Source organism: Papaver somniferum, unplaced genomic scaffold (genome assembly GCF_003573695.1).
Source record: "Papaver somniferum cultivar HN1 unplaced genomic scaffold, ASM357369v1 unplaced-scaffold_99, whole genome shotgun sequence".
NCBI lineage: Eukaryota > Viridiplantae > Streptophyta > Magnoliopsida > Ranunculales > Papaveraceae > Papaver > Papaver somniferum.
In genome coordinates this window covers 4,802,600-4,822,571 of record NW_020653081.1, presented here as the reverse complement: position 1 = coordinate 4,822,571, position 19,972 = coordinate 4,802,600, and the positions used below count along the sequence as shown (strand labels likewise).

The 19,972-nt window shown below is 35.5% G+C and overlaps 3 protein-coding genes across 3 annotated transcripts; 2 read left to right on the top strand and 1 right to left on the bottom strand.

The window, feature by feature from the left end:
- Positions 1-6,662: 6,662 nt before the first annotated feature.
- Positions 6,663-7,398, top strand: LOC113346361 (heat shock 22 kDa protein, mitochondrial-like). The gene is made up of 3 exons (XM_026589904.1): positions 6,663-6,740; positions 6,837-6,900; positions 7,001-7,398. Exons 1-3 carry the CDS (start codon positions 6,663-6,665, stop codon positions 7,396-7,398), a joined length of 540 nt encoding a protein of 179 aa, XP_026445689.1.
- An 8,920-nt stretch (positions 7,399-16,318) lies between these two features.
- LOC113346307 lies at positions 16,319-17,364 on the top strand. The gene is made up of 2 exons (XM_026589850.1): positions 16,319-16,593; positions 16,694-17,364. The coding sequence occupies exons 1-2, from the start codon at positions 16,362-16,364 to the stop codon at positions 16,972-16,974; spliced, it is 513 nt and encodes a 170-aa protein (XP_026445635.1). The 5' UTR covers positions 16,319-16,361; the 3' UTR covers positions 16,975-17,364.
- Positions 17,365-18,748: 1,384 nt separating this feature from the next.
- On the bottom strand, positions 18,749-19,486 carry LOC113346360 (agamous-like MADS-box protein AGL23). Its single transcript, XM_026589903.1, has one exon. It carries the CDS (start codon positions 19,484-19,486, stop codon positions 18,749-18,751), a length of 738 nt encoding a protein of 245 aa, XP_026445688.1.
- Between the last annotated feature and the right edge of the window lie 486 nt (positions 19,487-19,972).

Here is a 19,972-nt window from a genome sequence, read left to right as displayed (position 1 = left end):
TCTAGCCCGTAGGAGTTAGTCATTCCAAAAAAGCCAACATCATATGTTAAACAAGTTATCAATTTGGACTTTTTTTTTTGGATGTCAAGGAGTTTCAGTCTTTTGCCAGAAGACCACAAACGGCAGTAGAAAATTTTTCTGAAACTTCAACATTAGTTGATGTCTCTCTAACTGTTCTAGAAATGAGACCAGCTACCTGATTATTGTCTCGAGTAGTAAAAGTGAAACTGCAAAAATTAAAACTTAGAGCCAAATGTTTGATTTTTTTGATGATATTTATGTTTTCCCACTTAATAAGTAGTGAGTCACTAGTTATTGATTATATGACGAACTGTGCATTTGCTTCAATCTGAATTCTGGAGAAATGCTCTCTTTTTTCCCACAACAGCGCCTCTCTAACATCCATGCACTCTCCCATTTCAGGATTTAGTATCCATTAGCGTATTGTCCCCGGTTTCTTTTTAAGAGTCCTGAGTTATCACGTAAAACAGTGCCAGTACCCAATTGGTTAGTCTCATGATCAAAATATGCATCTACGTTGATTTTAAGATGTTATCTAATGGTGGTTTCCATCTGGATAATCTGTTAACACTAGTGTTCATGCAAAAGCTATTTGAATCATGTAAGTGGCTAGCTAAATGATAATGTATCCTATGCATGGAGCTATAAGGATTAAGAGAAACTCCCTGAAAGACAGAGTCACATATGTCTTTCCGTAGAACCCATATCCCAATCATTAATGAGTATAACTGTTTTTCATCTTCAGAATAACTAATAGGAGTAAACTAGCTTAAGACCCATTCAGAGTCTGAACTTCAATTGTTCTTAACTGTATCAATATTGATATTTACTCCCCTCCACACTTCCCTTGCATGCCTACATTCGAGAATTAAATGCTTCATTGTTTCTACGTTGTGACCACGAATGGCACACTGAGTATCCATACTGCTATTGTAAAGAGCAAGCTTAAATCTGGTTATATTTAAATCTCGGATACATTTCCATCAAAAGAGCTTTATCCAGTGTGATGCAAGGCATCCCACAGTTTCTTCCAAACTGAACGACTAATTGTGACTTTATTAACCCGTACTAGACTTGTCATTATTTGTAAGCATTTTATATGTGATTTTACAGAGGATTTGCCATTTTTGGAAGACATCCATATCATGACATCTTCTTTACTGGTGTCTATGAACAAGTTTTGAACCTTAATGAAAGTATCCTCATCAAATAATTGATTCAAAAGGTTGATATCCCAATGATTAGTTCCGGGGATAAATAACTCTGAAATAGTTTTATAAAAAAATAAAAATTCATTCCACGGAGATGGTGGTTCAGAAAAACCTGGGATCCACCTGTCTAACCAAAGTTTTGTTTTTTTTACCATCATTAATCTTCATGAAGTAATTTTTCTGTATCACTTGTAAACCTTTTGTCATATCATTCCAAGTATATGAGCAGCTCTTGGCTTCAATCTTTTGATATAAAATATCTGCATATTTAAAATATTTGCATCTCAGGACTTGTACCATAAGATGATTAGATTCAGAACATATTCTCCGGGAAAGATTTGTAAGTAAAGATAAGTTGAGTTTTTCAAGGTCTCTAAAGGCCAAACCTCCAAAATCTTTAGATTTGAAAACTTTGTGTCATGCAATAGGATTGTTACCTTTGTTTGAATTGTGACCCCATAAGAACTTCCTATCCTTAGTTGTGAGCTAAGAGATGAGATTATTAGGAAGCTTGAGTGTTCCCGTTTGATAATACAGGGTCGAAATTGAGGACATGCTTGATCATAGTACTTCTTCCTGCTTGAGTAAGAAAAGTAGCAGACCAAGTGGAGTATCTATTTTCAAAAATTTTCTTGGTAGATTTGAAAGCTTCCTCTTTTGAATAACCAAGGATAAGAGGAGATCCAAGATATTTCTCTTTGGAGATCACTGTCTTGATACCTAGAATCTGAGTTAAAAAAGAAACAACTTCAGGATTAGTAAACTTGCTGAAATGAACTGTAGTTTTCTTAAAATTTATAACCTAACTAGATTGAGAGATTAAGTTATGAAGTAGCTTTAAAAGATTGTTGACTGATGTGAGATTTTCTTGAGTAAATATAAAGCAGTCATCTGAAAATAACAAATGATTAATGGTTGGCGATTGGTTAGCCACTTTAATACCTTTGATGGAGTTGTCTTGTTGAGCAGCAATGAGATGCTTTGATAGAAATTCCATAGAAAGAATAAAAAGTGAAGGTGAGAGAGGATCACTTTGCCTAATACCTCTCTAAGGATGAAAAGTTTCACAAAGAGAGGTATTCATCATGACAGATAATGAAGTTGTGCAAATGCATTGATATATATATATATATATCGGGTCATAAAAATCATCACAAAATCCAAAGTATTTCAGTACCTTTATTAAGAAGACCCATTCTATTATGTCAAAAGCTTTTGGCATATCTAGCTTAAGAGTCATCCAACCTGTCCGTCCTTTCTTCTTTTTCATAGAATGAATAATCTCTTGTGCTATAATTGTGTTGTCAATTTAATCTTCCAGAGACATAAGAAGCTTGAAAGGGAGAAATGATTTTCTCCATTAAAGGCTTCATTATGTTAATCGGGATTTTAGAAATAATCTTGTAACAATTGTTACATAATCCAATTGGCATGTAGTCTGTAGCACAAGTAGCTTTTTTCTTTTTTGGAATGAGAGATATGTAAGTTTGGTTGATTTATTTGAGAATATGTTTGGTATGAAAAAACCTAGACACCATCATACAAACATCCTCCCCTACAATCTCCCATTGACTCTTGTAGAAACCAACTTGAAAACCCTCTGGACCAGAGGCACTCCAATTTTTCATACTTTCAAGAGTAGAATTTATATTTTCATTGGAGGATATTATGATAAGAGAAGAGTTGTGTTCGATGATGACTAAAGTAGGTAATACATTATAAAAACTCTCATCCAGATATGGTAAAACATAAGTACTTGTACTCTTAAAGTGATGAGTTAGGTGTTGAGCAATTTGATCTCTTGTCTGCAACCAATTGTTGTTGTGGTCCTTGATAAAATCAATATTGTTCCTTATTCTTTTTCTATTGGTTTTTGCATGAAAGTATTTGTTGTTCTAGTCCACGTCTTTGATGGAGTGGTCTCTTGACTTCTGTTGATAGAACTCGCAATTAACCTTTTGCCATTTGTTTCAGCTCCTTATTGATAGAGATAATTTGATTATGAGATGTAGGATTAGGTACTTGAGCTTGTGAAGTGTCCAGCTCCTTTTGTAATTTGTCAACTTTTTGATTTATATCCCCAAAATGCTCCTTCTTCCATCTTAACAGATCTCTTCTAGTAGCATTAAGTATGCTACTAACTGAAACTCATGAGAGCCTTTGATACTTTTTTTTCCATGCATTAGCAATCACAGCAGCACAATAATCATCAGTAAGCCAAGTGAGGAAGAATTCAAAGGCTTCCAACAAATACTTAATATTGTCAGTTAACAGCATTATTGGGATATGATACCAACTTGTGTTAAATGATTAAGCTTAGCATTATAAAAGTTTATGTTCCAATCCCCATTTCCTAAGGCCATATCTATCCTAGATTTCCTATCACATGTACCCAAATTATTACTGGTTCAGGTATAATCGATATCCTCTAGGCCACTATTATCAATTTGGATAGACCCCGCATTGTGTGTAACACATGAAACCAGGCATTTGCCATTATATTTTCTCGTTCAAAAGGAGGTGTGCTCGGGCCATTTATTGGTAACCCTTTCTAGTTCTCCAAGAGTATAACTGGAACGACAAAAATTAGGACGAGTCAGAAACAGGTCCAAGAAGTTAAAGACAAAATTCATCTGACAGTTTATACCAAGTTTTTGTTTCTCATCATACCAATGGAAATTTCTTAATTTTCTGACCAAAACCTAGTTGGAAAATCTCAGTATACATGACTCTGTATATCAATCATCTGTTTAAGACGTCCCAAATTCACTAGCCTGACTCCCACAATAGCGAGTAAGCCATTTTTATTTTTTTTTCTACAAAAGAAAGAATTCAACTAAAAGAGTCAAAGTACAAGGTTTTGGGTAATAAAGTAAGGATGATAAGATAACCATACACATGCTACATTTTTATTCCTACGATGCTTGGCTGCTTTATCAGCCAGCGAATTGAAACTTCTATGAATGTTTTGAAATTCAAAAAACTGACACGACTCTACTACTAAGGAACGGTCAACCAGAATAGTGCTGCTGAACCAACTGGTTTGACGTTGTTTATCTAATAAATAGAAAATAACATTCTTGGAATCACTGAGAATACAAATATTGTCCATACTTATTCTGTTATATCAGTAGCCACAGTACCAATTTCTGCTCCATTAGTATTTATATCATAAAAAGCATCAAAAAATTAGCAAACAATCTTATGGTAAATTTTCAGTCCTCGGGTGCCTTAAAGCATTTGAGGTTGTGACACCAGCCTGCATACTAGAGGGAGCACTAGTATCATGTTGCATATCATTTGTTAACCTAATAGCATACCTAACAGTGGCTTCTTTTTTCAGACCTAGGTTTTGAAAGACATACATGCATCTATCTCTCCATATACCAAGCAGTTGTGCACATTTATGATCCTTGGAAAGAGTACTATTCAGAAGTTCTTTTACCCGATCTTTAATAGTGATTGTAAAATTATGATACTGCTGAATATGAATCCCCTATGGGACTGAGTTCCAGACACGGGCAACAAAATCACAATACATAATAATATGCTCAGTAGTTTCAGTTACATTAGTTCAGCACATGCTGCAAATAAGGTTATGAGTAGCATTATATCTACCGACTCTATCTTTAGAGGGAATGATATTTTCATAGAATTTTGGGAAGAACAGGCAAACCCCAAATGGTTTTATAAATTGGATCATTTACTAGCATATTAGTATTAATATTAGATGTCCTAGAGATGATTTATTACATGACGTAACCGAAGAAGTGTCAGATTTAGTATGAGGCCAAATCAATCTATGAGAACCTGAAACTGGGATTCTAGTATTTAAGAATCTTATTGCTATTATTAGAGGTGGAGAAAGTCTCAACTAAATCACGATTCCAGCTTCTAGTAGAAGTGTCAATAAAATCACCAACCATCTAATCATAATTAGGGTAGTTAAGACACATTGGCTAAGACATATCATGTATCCAATTATCTCTAAAAGCATGGATATTTAAACCATTTATAACTTCCCATGTTTAATGTTTCTTAATAATCTCAATGCTAACACAAATGCTGGTCCAGGCCCAAGAACAGTTCTTGGGCTTAACATACTGCAAGGGATGACAGTTCTTGAAGTGTTTACACTTCAAGATTCTGACCCACAAAGCATCAGAGGTATGAATCAATCTCCAAGCAGTCTTAGTTACAAAGAAGTATTGAAGCACTTAAGATTTCTAAAACCTAGAACTCCCCGAGATTTATGCACACAAACTTCAGTCAATTTTTTAGATAAATGCCACCAGTATTATTCTTTCCCCACCAGAATCACGTTGTTTAGCTTCCATTTTATGAACTAAGTTATCGGGAAAGAGAAAAGAGTTCATGTGGTATACAGGGGAAGACTTTAAAACATTTTAAAACCATGACTGATCTACCATCTTGGGTAAGATGTTTGCCCTTCTAGTTAGGGACAGTCCTATCAAAGTTCTCATCTAAGTGTGTAAAAGCCTGAGTTTTAGATCTATCTACCAATAAATAAAGGTATCCCTAAGTATCTATCATCCAGAGAAATTTTCTTAACATTAAGCGTTCTAATCAATAAACACAAATATCAGAGTAAGCCAATTAATTTAGGAACGTCTTAATTATGTGATCTCTAGAGTTTAGTATTATAATTCCCTTCTCAATGTCACACCCAACAAGTCAAATATCTTGGCCTTGCCTAAGCTTGCACCAATATGCTTACATGTTTTGATTCAACCGAATCATCTTTCACTTCTTCTATACCCTCAACTCAGGAGCTCGATATCTTCAATGAATAATTTATCAATGGATTCAAGAATTGGAATGGTTAAAACAATTAGATGAAGACCCTGAGAAACTGAAATCATGATTTTAAATGCTTCCACCAACGATAACACGTAGGATAGTTACTACAATAATTTTCTTCTTCGTATCACCCCATTTGTTTATGAAGTACTATTAGTTAATACTATTTGAATCCCCACCTAAAATAGTATGTAAATTACCTATTTAAATCTATTGATTTGTGCATTTGGTTTTGAAATCGTCGTGTAAACAGTAAAACTAAGACATTTAAACGTTCTTATTAACAGGCCCTGTAGAATGAATTTTCTGGGTCTCTACAGTGGGCCTTCATCTAATTGTTTTAACCATTCCCAGAGATTATCTCCGGTCTCACAAACAGACAAAGTCTTCGTACCACTATTAAGTTAGTTATTACTTACTTAAGACTTAAGTTCACAGTAATATTAACTAAGAATCATTAATCGAGTCAACATTTTATACAGTCAGTCGTCAGCATTCACTTTCATTTCTCTATAAATACCATCACAAGACTTTCTTATGTCCTTACAACATACTAGTAGTATATTCTAGGGTTTCCTTGAGAGTTTTTAAGATCTACCATACTCAATAATGGCTTCCTTCATCCCCATCATCATGGCCACCATGTCAAAGAAACCTGCTGCTACTATTACTGTTGTCACCCCAAAGGTTATGAAAAATAAGCTCCATATTTTTAAGAACCCTAACCCCCAAACGTTCTGCAACTTCTAATGTTCTTTCCCATTTCACATGATGAAAACCAAGAAAGGGTCTCACATCTCTGATGCTCTTCGGCCTAGTTTCACTACTGATGATCTTCTTAGTTCAGGTATGTATTTTATTTTTAGTATTTTCAGCTATCCTTTAAGTCCAAGAAGTTTTTGTCTTTTGATGCGTTTCCTTTCTAACTTGTGGTTTTTTTTATGCAGATATGTTTGGTTCAGATATGGAGGAGGAGGTGAATCTGTATGACAAAGAAGAAGAAAAAGATGTGATGATGAAGAGATGGAGTGCTAAAGAGCGGAAAGAAGGTATTGAGTTTAAGATAAACTTTCCTGGGTTTGGAAAGGATGATATCAAAGTCACTGTAGATGGTATCTCTCTTGTTATCACTAGTCTTCTGGGTAAAGAAGAAGAAGATGTTGTTATTATTGGTCCAGATGTTAATGAAGATGATATGAACACTGTTATAATTTTCGATATGGATTTTGATGATCTCCTGAACTTACAGGAACTAAAAGATGAGATGAAGAACGGACTTCTTGAGATCACTATTCCTAAGGTAAAGGTTGAGGAGAAAAATTTCATCCTTGTAACTGTTGAGTAGTCTATCAGCTGGTCAGTGTTCTTGATGTGAAGAAAAGGAGGTGGTTGGTTTTTACTTTCTGTTGTTTCATCTTTTGGTTGCATGATAATTTCCCTTCCTAGTTTAGTTTTTGATCTTTCTCGTTTTAGGGTTCATGTTTTGTTAGTTGTGGTGATCATAAGATTGATTCATCAAGGAGTGGGTTTTCAATGAATCATGTACTAGTTATTGATCAATCTTAATCACAAACAGCTGTTTATATATGTTATCCATAATCTGATTATGTTTCGTATTTATTTTGTTCTATTTGAATTTATGATTTATCATTCCTAGTTGATGGAATATTCAGAGATATAACAAGTTTCCATTAAAATGCAGTCAGTGTTCCTTAGGTTGAGGCAGAGAGTTAAAATGGTGTTTTCCTTGTTTTGTTTCATTTGTAGTAGCTAGAGTCTAAAAATTCAGATTTCGTACATTGTGTATTGTTTAATAGAGCCTGGAATGGTTAAGCTGAAAAGACACTTTTTTGCAGTAAAAAGCCTGGAAGCAAATTTGCAAAACCCTAAAACATATCTTTACTTAACTCATAAGTCAGAATCTCTTCAGTCGGTATCTTTCTATCTATGTTAGATCTTTCCCATGGACGGTGATGGGAGCTTGGTGTCGGTTGTTAAAATTGGTTTTGGTTGTACACTTGCTCTCTGTATTTATTAGGAAACAAACTCTATTTTAAGTTTGTTACGAGTTATATTAGGAAGAGTTCTCGTATTCTGCAAGTCTTGTATCGTGCTGACCAAGTCATATTGATGTATAAATATCTTGAGTTTCTAATGAGAAAGGCATAACTTGTCGTGAATTTAACATGGCATTGAGCATGGTTAAAACCCTAAAAACCCTAAAATCAATTTTTTTCATTAAACAGAATGGTAGAAGAAACATCAAAAGACGGAGAAAAAGGAAAACAACAGGAGCATGATTCATCGAAGAAAAATTCGGTGTATCATCTAGGATCGAGTGATGGTCCTGGTATTCTTATTACCCCGATTGTGTTAATAGGAACTAACTATGATGAATGGGATAGATCCATTAGAAGATCATTAATAGCCAAACGAAATTTTAGTTTTGTTGACGGCACAATAAAAGAACCTACAGATCCCGAACAATTGGAGGAATGGATTGCGGTTCAATCAACCATTGTTTCCTGGATTAACAACACCCTGGATTCTTCCATACAATCGACACTGGGAGATTATGATGCTGCTGCTCTTCTCTAGACACACTTGCGGAAACGATTTTGTGTGGTAAGTGGTACAAGAATCTGTCAAATAAAATTATCTTTGAGTGAGTGTAAACAAGGTAAATCTGAAAGTGTCGTTTATTTTGGAAGATTAAACAAGTTGTGGGGTGATCTGGTGACATATATCAAAATACCACAATGCAAGTGTGGTCATTGCACCTGTGATATTACAAGTCAGGTGACTACTTTGAGAGAAGAAGATTATCTTCATTATTTTTTGATTGGTTTAGATAGTGTGTATAGGTCACTACGTGAACAATTATTAGCAAGAGATCCTTTACCATCAATAGATGATGCGTACCAGACGTTAGTTAACTCTGAACGGTTGAGAATGGGAGATGTGCTTCTATCTAAGGACGTACAGGAAAACATTATGGATTTTAAGGTACAACCTGAACAAAGAGAAACCACAAATACTTATGATTCTTCAAAGTTTTGCAGGCATTGTAATCGAGAGGGACACTCTGATGATGGGTGTTATCAAATAATTGGTTATCCTGAATGGTGGGGAGACAGACCTCATAGTGGTAGAGGATATGGCAGAGGTGGAAGAGCTGGTGGTAGAGGTCGAGGTAGTTTTGCATCTGGCAGAGGATATGGCAGCACCAATCATGTTCGTGCAAATAACTTGAATATACCAGCAGCTCAGCAGTCAAACACGACATTTATAGATGGAGCTGGCTTGAATGGTGTGACAGCAGCTCAACTTCAACAGTACTTGAGTTTTTGAGTTCAAACAAATAAAAAATTCAACTACAAGGTAAACAACATCGGGCTTCCTGGATTGTAGATACAGGAGCTACGAATCATGTCACATGCAATATAGATGACATGATAGAAGTAAAAGATATTAAGGCATGCTCAGTAGGTTTTCCGATGGAAAGTATGTGAACTCTGATAAAATTGGAACTGTGATTCTTCCTGGTGGTTTGAAACTTGATATTGTGCTTTATGTACGTCATATAACTTTCAACTTAATCTCGGTCACACAGATGATCGATGAGATAGCATGTGTTGTGCAATGTACTAACAGTTTATGTCTTATACAGAACCGGTTGACGAGGAAGGTGATTGGAGTGGGTGAGAGACAAGGTGGACTATATCTGTTTCGTGGTATACCTCCAGTAAAAGTGTTTGCAGTTAGTGGGGATTTGTATGAGCTATGGCATCAAAGATTGGGACATCCTTCAGAAAAAGTATTGAAAAAGATACCTGCTGTGAGTTCGTTATCTAAGAAGAAGAATAATGCTTGTGATATTTGTCCACGAGCAAAACATCGTAGAAGTAGTTTTGCTAATAGTCAGAATAAATCTAGCTGTATATTTGAGTTGGTTCATTTGGATTTATGGGGGCCTTACAAGACACCTTTGTCTTGTGGAGCTCATTATTTTTTAACAATACTTGATGATTTTTCAAGAGGTGTGTGGATTTGTTTGATCAAATCTAAAACTGAAGTTGAAATGGTATTTATTAATTTTGTTGGTCTCATTAAACGTCAGTTTAGCAAGGAAATCAAACATGTTAGAAGTGATAATGGAACAGAATTTAATACTTTGCGTGGATATTTTAAGACTAATGGGATAATATTTGAGACATCTTGTGTTGGTACCCCCCAAACAAAATGGGAGAGTTGATAGAAAACACCAGCATATAATGAATGTTGCAAGAGCTTTGATATTTCAATCTAATTTACCAATACAGTTCCGGGGTCAGTGTGCATTAACTGCGACATACTTGATAAATCGAATACCAACACCTTTACTTGATAACACGACTCCATATGAAATTCTGTTTGGAAAGCATCCACCATATGATCAGTTGAAAGTGTTTGGGTGTTTTTGTTATGTACATAATCAAAACAGTAAAGGATATAAGTTTGCAAGTCGTGGAAGAAGGTGTGTATTTCTTGTTTATCCATTTGGTAAGAAGGCATGGAAAGTTTATGACTTAGACACAAAACAATTTATCGTTTCAAGAGATGTGGAATTTTATGAACACCAGTTTCCATACATGATGTAAAATGTTGGGCAGTCAAATAATATTGATCCATCCAGTAATGAAGTATGTTGGAGTGATGATGAGGATAGAGAAGAAGTACGGTTACCTAGTGAAGATATTGGATATAAACCATTTGAGTTACAACAACAACAAAGTAATGAAGAACCACAACTTGATATTGAAAATGAAGCAGAAGAATTAGAAGGAGGTGTTCAAGAACATCCTAAGGAGAGTAGACAAGATGTTCTCTCTAGTGATACGTCAGCTGGAGTTGTGTAAGATAATAGAAGTGAGATGGGTAAAGGAAAACGTCAGAAAATTCCTTCTAGCATACTCAAAGGTTTTGTGACGCATATTGTACGAGAAAATATTCCACCTTCCACTCAACCTACACAATCATCGGCCTCAGGTACACCTTATCCTTTGACATATTATGTTAGTTGTGATCGTTTTTCTGTGGCACATAGAAATTTTCTTGCAGCTATAACAGCTGGAAATGCGCCTAAGAACTTCAAAGAAGATATGAAGCATCCAGGATGGCAAAAAGCCATGGCCGGAGAAATAAAAGCTCTAGAGGAACAAAGAACATGGGAATTGGAGGAATTGCCACCAGGTAAGAAGGCATTAGGAAGTAAATGGATTTACACTGAGAAGTATGATGAAAATGGGAATTTGATACGTCTCAAAGCAAGATTGGTCATCTTTGGGAATCATCAAGTTGAAAGATTGGATTATAATGAGACCTTTGCACCGGTGGAAAAGATGACAACAATTCGTACATTTATAGCTGTTACAGCAGTTAAGAATTGGGAAGTGCATCAAATGGATGTCCATAATGCATTTCTTCATGGTGATCTGGAGGAAGAAGTATGAAGATACCTCCGTGATTTTCCAAAGGAAATTCTAATATGGTTTGTAGAATGAAGAAATCATTATATGGCCTAAAACATGCGCCTAGATGTTGGTTTGCAAAGTTATCAACAGCTTTGAAGAATTATGGCTTCAAACAATCATATTCAGATTACTCTCTTTTTACTATGACAACAGGAAAAATGCAGTTGAATGTCTTAGTTTATGTAGATGATTTGATTGTGGCAGGCAATGATCTAGTTGAACTTCAGAAGTTTAAAACTTACTTGGGACAATGTTTCAAGATGAAGGATCTGGGAAAGTTGAAATATTTCTTAGGTTTAGAAGTGGCTCGTAGTAAACAAGGTTTCTACATATGCCAAAGAAAATATGCATTGGATATTATCATGGAAACAGGATTATTGGGTGCAAAACCTGCAGAGTTTCCAATGGAAACGAATCATCAACTAGCATTGGCGAAATGAGATGTACTTGGTGATGTGGAAAAATATAGAAGACTGGTAGGTCGTTTGATTTATTTGTCAGTCACAAGACTAGATCTTGCTTACTCAGTGCATATTTTATCACAATTTATGCAACAACCAAGAGTGGAACATTGGGAAGTAGCATTTCGTGTTGTTAGATATTTGAAGAAGAATCCAGGACAAGGAATTTTGCTGCGCTCTGATAGTGGTCTTAGTTTAAAATGATGGTGTGATTCAGATTGGGCGAGTTGTCCATTGACTAGACGCTCATTAACTAGTTGGTTTGTTATTTTTGGTTTTTCTCCCGTGTCTTGGAAGACTAAGAAGTAACATACAATCTCTCGCTCCTCAACAGAGGCATAATATAGATCTATGGCAGCAGTAACATGTGAGTTGAAGTGGTTGAAAAAATTACTTGGTGATTTGGGAGTTCACCATATGCATGGGATGAATCTATTTTGTGATAGCCAATCGGCACTATACATTGCTCAGAATCCAGTATTTCATGAGCGAACAGAACATATTGAAGTTGACTGTCATCTTGTCAGAGATGCCATCATACAGAAGATTATATCACCCTCCTATACTCCTACAACGGTGCAACTGGCTGATATATTCACAAAGGCATTAGGGAAAACTCAGTTTCAGTTTCTTTTGTCCAAGATGGGCATTTGTGATCTCCATGCTCCAATTTGAGGGAGGGTATTAGGAAATATACTCTATTTTAAGTTTGTTACGAGTTATATTAGGAAGATTTCTCGTATTCTGCAAGTCTTGTGTCGTGTTGAACAAGTCATATTGATGTATAAATATCTTGAATTTCTAATGAGAAAGGCAGAACTTATCGTAAATTTAACAGTATTTATTTAAAATCAGCTTTCTTGCATGCCCTTATTCTGGGTGATAGCTTAAAATGGTAAAGCTCAAACCAAGACCACAAGTAACCTGTAAAAGTAAAGTACCTAGCACAAATATGGTAATAGTAAATTCAAATTTTGAATAACTGAAAAGTATTACTTGACTCACAGATGATAACTCTCAGACTTGTGTACTGAATTCAGAGAAACCAAACTCCCTCCCCCTCTCTCAAACCCTCAGAAACCCATCACCTATATATCTTTGTTCTGTCTCTTTCTCTTTTGTTTCATATCTCGCAAAACGAAACTATGATTCACAACTACTAGGACGGTAACACAAGAACCTTGACACTGACTTCATATCTAAATCCTCAAAACAATATGATCACAAAATTCAAACAAGACCCATGTTGCATTAGCATTTGCAGAATGTACATCTTTGCAAACCAATAGTACTTACTGGGTTATTGCTGTATTCTCTCGTTGACTGGTGTGTCAGTGTTTCTTTGGTGCTTTAGCTATTGGTCACCGGCTACTCTAATGGTGTACCAAAATTTGTGGATTATATACATTCCATGAGATCATTCTTCATGTGCCCGTTATTTTATTTTGAAGGCTATTATTGGGGCGTCACATTTCACCTAATAGGACAAAAACGGATCACTCGTAGGTAATATCAAAAAACCCTTATCTCAAATAATTTTGTGATGGCTAAACAATCCTTATTATTTAGTTAATTTTAATTAGATAATAATTAAATTAATGAATTTTGTTGTATACTTGGTGAATTCTGGGACAAAGTTTTTGTGGGAAGAAAAACTAGAGAGAAGAAAAAAAAATTAGTCAATCACACTGGCCGTAAAATAAACTTCTACGGTTACAAATAATCCAAACCTGGACGTAAAATCACTTCCACGGTTGAAATGAAAAGGAACCTGGACGTAAAATGAGCTTCTACAGTTGGAACTATCCAAACCTGGACGTAAAACTACGTGCAAATAAAATTCTACGGTTGGAACTACATACAAATAAAATTCTACGGTTGGAATTAATCCAAACCTGGCCGTGATTTCTTCATAACCACTTTTACGGTTGGAATTAATCCAAACCTGGCCGTAAAACTACATGCAAATAAAATTTCTACAGTTGGAATTAATCTAAACCTGGCCGTGATTTCTTCTACGGTTTTTAAGTTTTTATTTTAATTAAAGGGTGATCTAGACATTTTATATATGTGTTAGAATATTCCATAACCACCTTTTTGGACACTAAAAATTCAAGTGAAGCCCCTCTATTGGAGTGTGACGCCCCAATAATAGCCTTCTTTATTTTATTTTTGCTAAGTTCATGTGCCCATTAACTACTTTCTTATCTTGCTTTGTGCATTAAGAGGTGTTGCTTTGAGTGGTATTTGGACTAATTTTAATCTTATTGGAACTTTAATTATCTACATTATTGTCTCCGGTGTGTATCAAAAGACATGGAACGGTTTGTCATCGGAATGTTTAAAAGACTGTCAATACTTTAGCAATTCCGAGTTGCATTTTGGTTTGTTTAGAATGGTGGTGGTATGAAATCATGATTTTGATGTGTGGTTTATTAATAAATCCAAAAACAACAATGGGTGTATTGATTCAAACAACTTCTCTAATCTACATTTTCCCCCATCTTCGTTAAGTTTTGCCGTATCGACAGGACTCATAGACATAGGTTTGAAAATCAGGTGCACGCAGCCATGATCTAATCAGAATCCAATTTCTTTGTCGAAATTCTTTACCCACCCCCTAAAACCAGATTAATATAGTTCAATTTTCACCACGAATGAAAATAAAAGATTTGATCAAAAAATCCCATCAACTTATTCACGAAAAATCAAATGAATTAATTTAAGGGTGAAAAACAAATATAGACCTGTTTTTTTCAGGGTGACAACGATAGGCCCGTTTTTTTAAAAGTTACAAATCTAGGCCGATTTTGACTGTTTTATTGAAAAAACGGCTAACGGTGGTTATCCACATTTCTGGCACCGTTAATGTAGGGTGTTGGCTGGTAACTGACGTGTACGTCGCACACGTCATCATTTTGGCCACGTGTCAGACAATGTCACTCCTGATAACCAAACACACATTTTAGTGCTTAAAAAAAAAAATCGGTTGGAGATAATGATGATGCGTGATAAAACAAAGTGTCAACAGTGCTAGTACAAAAGTTTTGATCACCACTGATGCCAGACACTATATTCTCGAAGCTCAAATGGGCATGGTTAAGATTGGATGAGAGTAATGGTTTCAAATAACTATCAGGAACTATAGTACTTAAATAACCAGAACCATTATCAGATGAAGAGAAAAAGAAGTTGTTAATGTCACTGTTATCAGACTCATACGATGAAGCTTGAGGTGCACAAGAAGCGATATAGTTATGGTATTGAATGGGTATGGCTGCTTGATGAAATTTATTGTTTTGTCTAATGGGTTCATGTGTTTGAGCAGGAGGTGGTGATGGAGGTGGGGGAGTAAGATGGGTTGCTTGTGGCAGTTAATTTTGAGTGCTAAATGGTGTAAGAAGTGTGTGAAAGTTTGTGTTATCAGTGTACATAAAGTTGGTTCTAGCTTGTGTCAGAAACAAAATTAGGATGAGTCAGAAACTGGAACGACAAAATTAGGATGAGTCAGAAACAGGTCCAACAAAAGATAAAATTCATCTCGAAGTCTATACCAAGTTTTTGTTTCTCATCATACCAGTGGAAACAGTTTCTTAATTTTCTGACCAAAACCTAGTTGGCAAATCTCAGTATACATGTATATCAATCATCTGTTGGCCAACGCAATTTAAGGCGTCCCAAATTCACCAGCGTGACTCCAACAAAAGCAAGTAAGCCAATTTAGGAACGTCCCAATTATGTGATCTCCAGAGTTTAGTACTATAACGGCCTTCTCAATGTGATATCCAACAGGTCAAATATCTTGGCCTTGCATTAGCTTGCACCAACCAATGTGCTTTACAAGTTTTTATTCAACCGAAGCATTTTTCACTTCTTTTATACCCTCAACTCAGGAGCTCGATATCTTCAACGAAGAATTTATCAAGGGATACACGAATTGGAATAGTAATCGGCCTGAGAAACTTAAATCATGATTTTAAGTGCTTCCTCCAATGATAACATAACATGGTATTGTTACTACACTTGAACGTTCTTATTAACCGGCCCAGTAAAGTGAATTTTCTGGGTCTCTACAGTGGGCCTTCATCTAATTAGCAACTAAATTTTGTCTTGTTTTAACCATTCCCAGACAAACTCTTCGTACCACTAGTAAGTTAGTTACTTAAGTTCACACTAATACCAACTAACTATCATTAATCAAGCATTTTATACACTCAGTCGTCAGCATTCACTTCCATTTCTCTATAAATACCACCACAACACTGTCTTATCTCCTCACAACACACATATTCTAGGATTTCCTTGAGAGTTTTTAAGATCTACCATACTCAATAATGGCTTTCTTCATCCCCATCATCATGGCAACCATGTCAAAGAAACCTGTTGTTACTACTACTGTTGTCATCCCAAAGGTTGTGAAAAATAAGCTCCATCTTTTTAAGAACCCTAACCCCAAACATTCTGCAGCTTTTTTTGTCCCCAAATGTTCTTTCCCACTTAAAATGTCGAAAAACAAGAAAGGGTCTCTTCGTCCTAGTTTCACTACTCATGATCTTATTCGTTCAGGTATGTATTTTATTTTCAGTATTTTCAGCTAGCCTTTAAATCCAAGCAGTTTTTGTTTTCTCATGTGTTCCTTTCTAACTTGTGGTGTTTTTTGATGCAGATATGTTTGATTCTGATATGGAGGAGGAGGTGAAGTTGTATGACAAAGAAGAAGAAAAAGATATGATGATGAAGAGATGGAGTGCTAAAGAGCTGAAAGAAGGTATTGAGTTGAAGATCAACTTGCCTGGGTTTGGGAAGGATGATATCAAAGTCACTGTAGAGGGTAGTACCTCTCTTGTTATCACTACTGTTCTGGGTAAAGAAGAAGATGATGTTGTTAGTGTTGGTTCAGATGTTAATGAAGATGATATGAACATTGTTATAATTTTCGATCTTTGATGTCCTCAACTTACAGGAACTGAAAGCTGAGATGAAGAATGGACTTCTTAAGATCTCTATTCCTAAGGTGAAGGTTGAGGAGATTATAATTTTCGATCTGGATTTTGATTTCCTCAACTTACAGGAACTGAAAGCTGAGATGATGAATGAACTTCTTAAGATCTCCATTCCTAAGAAGGTTGAGGAGAAGAATGTCATCCTTGTAACTGTTGAGTAGTCTATCTGGCCAGTGTTCTAGATGAAGAAAAGGTGGTGGTTGGTTTTTACTTTCTGTTCTTTTATCTTTTGGTCGCATGAAAATTTCCCTTCCTGGTTTAGTTTAGTTTATCTTTCTCGTTTTAGGGTTCATGTTTTGTTGGTTGTGGTGATCGTAAGATTGATTCATCAAGGAGTGGGTTGTCAATAAATCATGTACTAGTTATTGATCAATCTTAATCACAAACAACTGTTTATATATGTTATCCATCTGGTTATGTTTCGGTTCTCTTTAAATTTCTTTTCATCGTTATGATCATTTATCATTCCTAGTTTATGGAATATTCAGAGATATAACAAGCTTCCATCAAAATGCAGTCAGTGTTCATTAGGTTGAGGCAGAGAGCTAAAATGGTGTTTGTTTTATCTGTAGTAGCTAGAGTCTAAAAAATCAGATTTCGTACAGTAAAAATCCTGGAATGGCAATGGAAATTTTAGGACCCTTACTTAATGCATAAGTCTCTTGGATGGTCAGAGTGATGATGATGTTAAAATGGGTTTTGGTAGCAGTAGCTCTCAGTGTATTTATTTAAAATCAGCTTTCTTGCATGCCCTTTTTCTGGATGAAAGCTTAAAATGTTAAAGCTCAAGAAAAGACAAAGGCCATCAATAACCTAACCTGTAAAAGTAAAGTAGGTAGCACAAATATGGTAATAGTAAATTCAAAATTTTGAATAACTGAGATGACAACCCACGTTCGCTTGTTTACTGAATTCAGAGAAATTAACTGAGTATCCCACTTGAAATGTCACTTGGGTATATCTCCAATCTGTGTCCATATAAATTCCTTCACTTTCAGGGAGAAACAAGTTGTCCTTTTTCGTGTATAACACATGGAACCAGCAGGATTTGCAATTACCTTTTCTCGTGGCTTTGACACCATCTAAGCTTCGGCTCCCAAAATTTGAACAAGCTTCTTGATGAGGAGGACTAGTAGACATAGGGTTGAAAAGGAGGTTGGCGCGGGCCATTTCTTGATCACTTTTTCTAGTTATCCAAGAGTTTAAACTTCAACCATCAGAGACAGGTCCAAGACGACAAAATTCATCCAAAATTTTGTTTCTCATCAACCAATCATAAACCTAGTTGACAAGTCTTGGTATACATATGCACCTGCTTTATTCATTCTAATCAATCAATCACATTAATCAACATCCAATTACATATATCATTTCATGGCTTTTTGGTTTAAGATTGCCAATTATATATCTCTAGTTTCCTAATCTAATCACAATCCAATTTCTTCCCCAAACCTCCAGAACTGAACTTTTACCCATTTCATACACTCTGTTTTTCACTACGTAAAAATACCATCAACTAGAAAGAAAAAAAATGGCAACAAAATTTAATCAAAACTTTCCATTAACAAAGAGACGAAAAATCAAATCAATAAATTGAATCGGCAAGATAATTAAATAGAGTACATACAAGTCCTCAAAATTAAATTCATCTCTACATACATTAATTGGCCGTAAATTTAAACAATGGAATGGAGCCCTACAAAATATGATCAGTAGTACTAGTAATAGTCATCGGAAAACATGTCGGCTGTGATTTCTTCCTCATCAGTTGGAGTAGTATTCCCAAACCCAAATTCATGTTCTTGAAAATCAAAACCAAATAGAAACTCATTTACCATCTCTTCATTCTGATAATCATCATCAACAATTTCATTACCAGATGGTATTGTCATCAACGCAAGGGACTTATCTTCGTATGAAGAAGTAGAAGAAGACGAAGAAGAAGCTGTGTTGTTACTGGTCATCTGTAAGTCATGAGATCTCTGTGCGACGCACTTCTGGAGTTGTTCCATATCGCTTCTCATCTGTACCAATTCATCCAAACTCAGTCCATCAACATATGTATTCCACCAAAATTTATAATTATCAGGCCCCAAATCACAATTTACCAAAGATTCCAAGAGAACCCCTCTTTTATTTTCAGCTTCTAGTTCTCTTTCAACTTCCAAACACCTCCTCTGTTGTTGTTCATCATCTTTCTGAATTTCACCATTAATGTTATTAAGAAATCGATCGAGTATGAGATCAAGATTACCAAAAACATGGGATCTTCCGGCAGGAGAGAAACCAATGAGTGCAATTTGTGAACCAGTTAAAACAGATAATTCAGTTTCCTTCTTGAACAAACCCTTTCGTCTTTTGGAGAATGTGACCTGTAATCTTGATTTGTCTTTAATTTTTCCAATCTTAATATTCTTACGACCAACACCTCCTGGTCTCTGCTTTTTCATCTCCATCATCATCACTTGATTCATGAACAGAGAGTTGAGTAACAAATAGAATTGGGAGAACTACTGGTAGCATAGCTTACCTTATACTCCAGCGTTAAGAATGGCCAGAGTTATGAAAGTATCTAAAACGAGGACGATAGGCAATGACTAAGTACAGCCCATAATTTTACTAAATACAATCCTCGATTCTAAATTACGTATGCTTCAAATCCCACCTAATTATAAACTAGAAGTTGGGTTTTCTTATTTTTGAAAAGGTAGCATAAAAGACTTAAAATAGGTACATTTCGAGGGTGTGCACGACCCATGTCATCAATACTTACAATTGAATTTAAGAAATTTGTTTATCCACGACATAATTTGTCGGTCCATCAGTGGCTTGGTTTGCTTCTGTGTGATCGTGTTTTAGTTGTATATCACTGATGTTGCTGAGTTGTTCTTGGATTTTTTAATCATCTTTTTAATGTGCCACGGGGTGTGGCTATTGTTGAG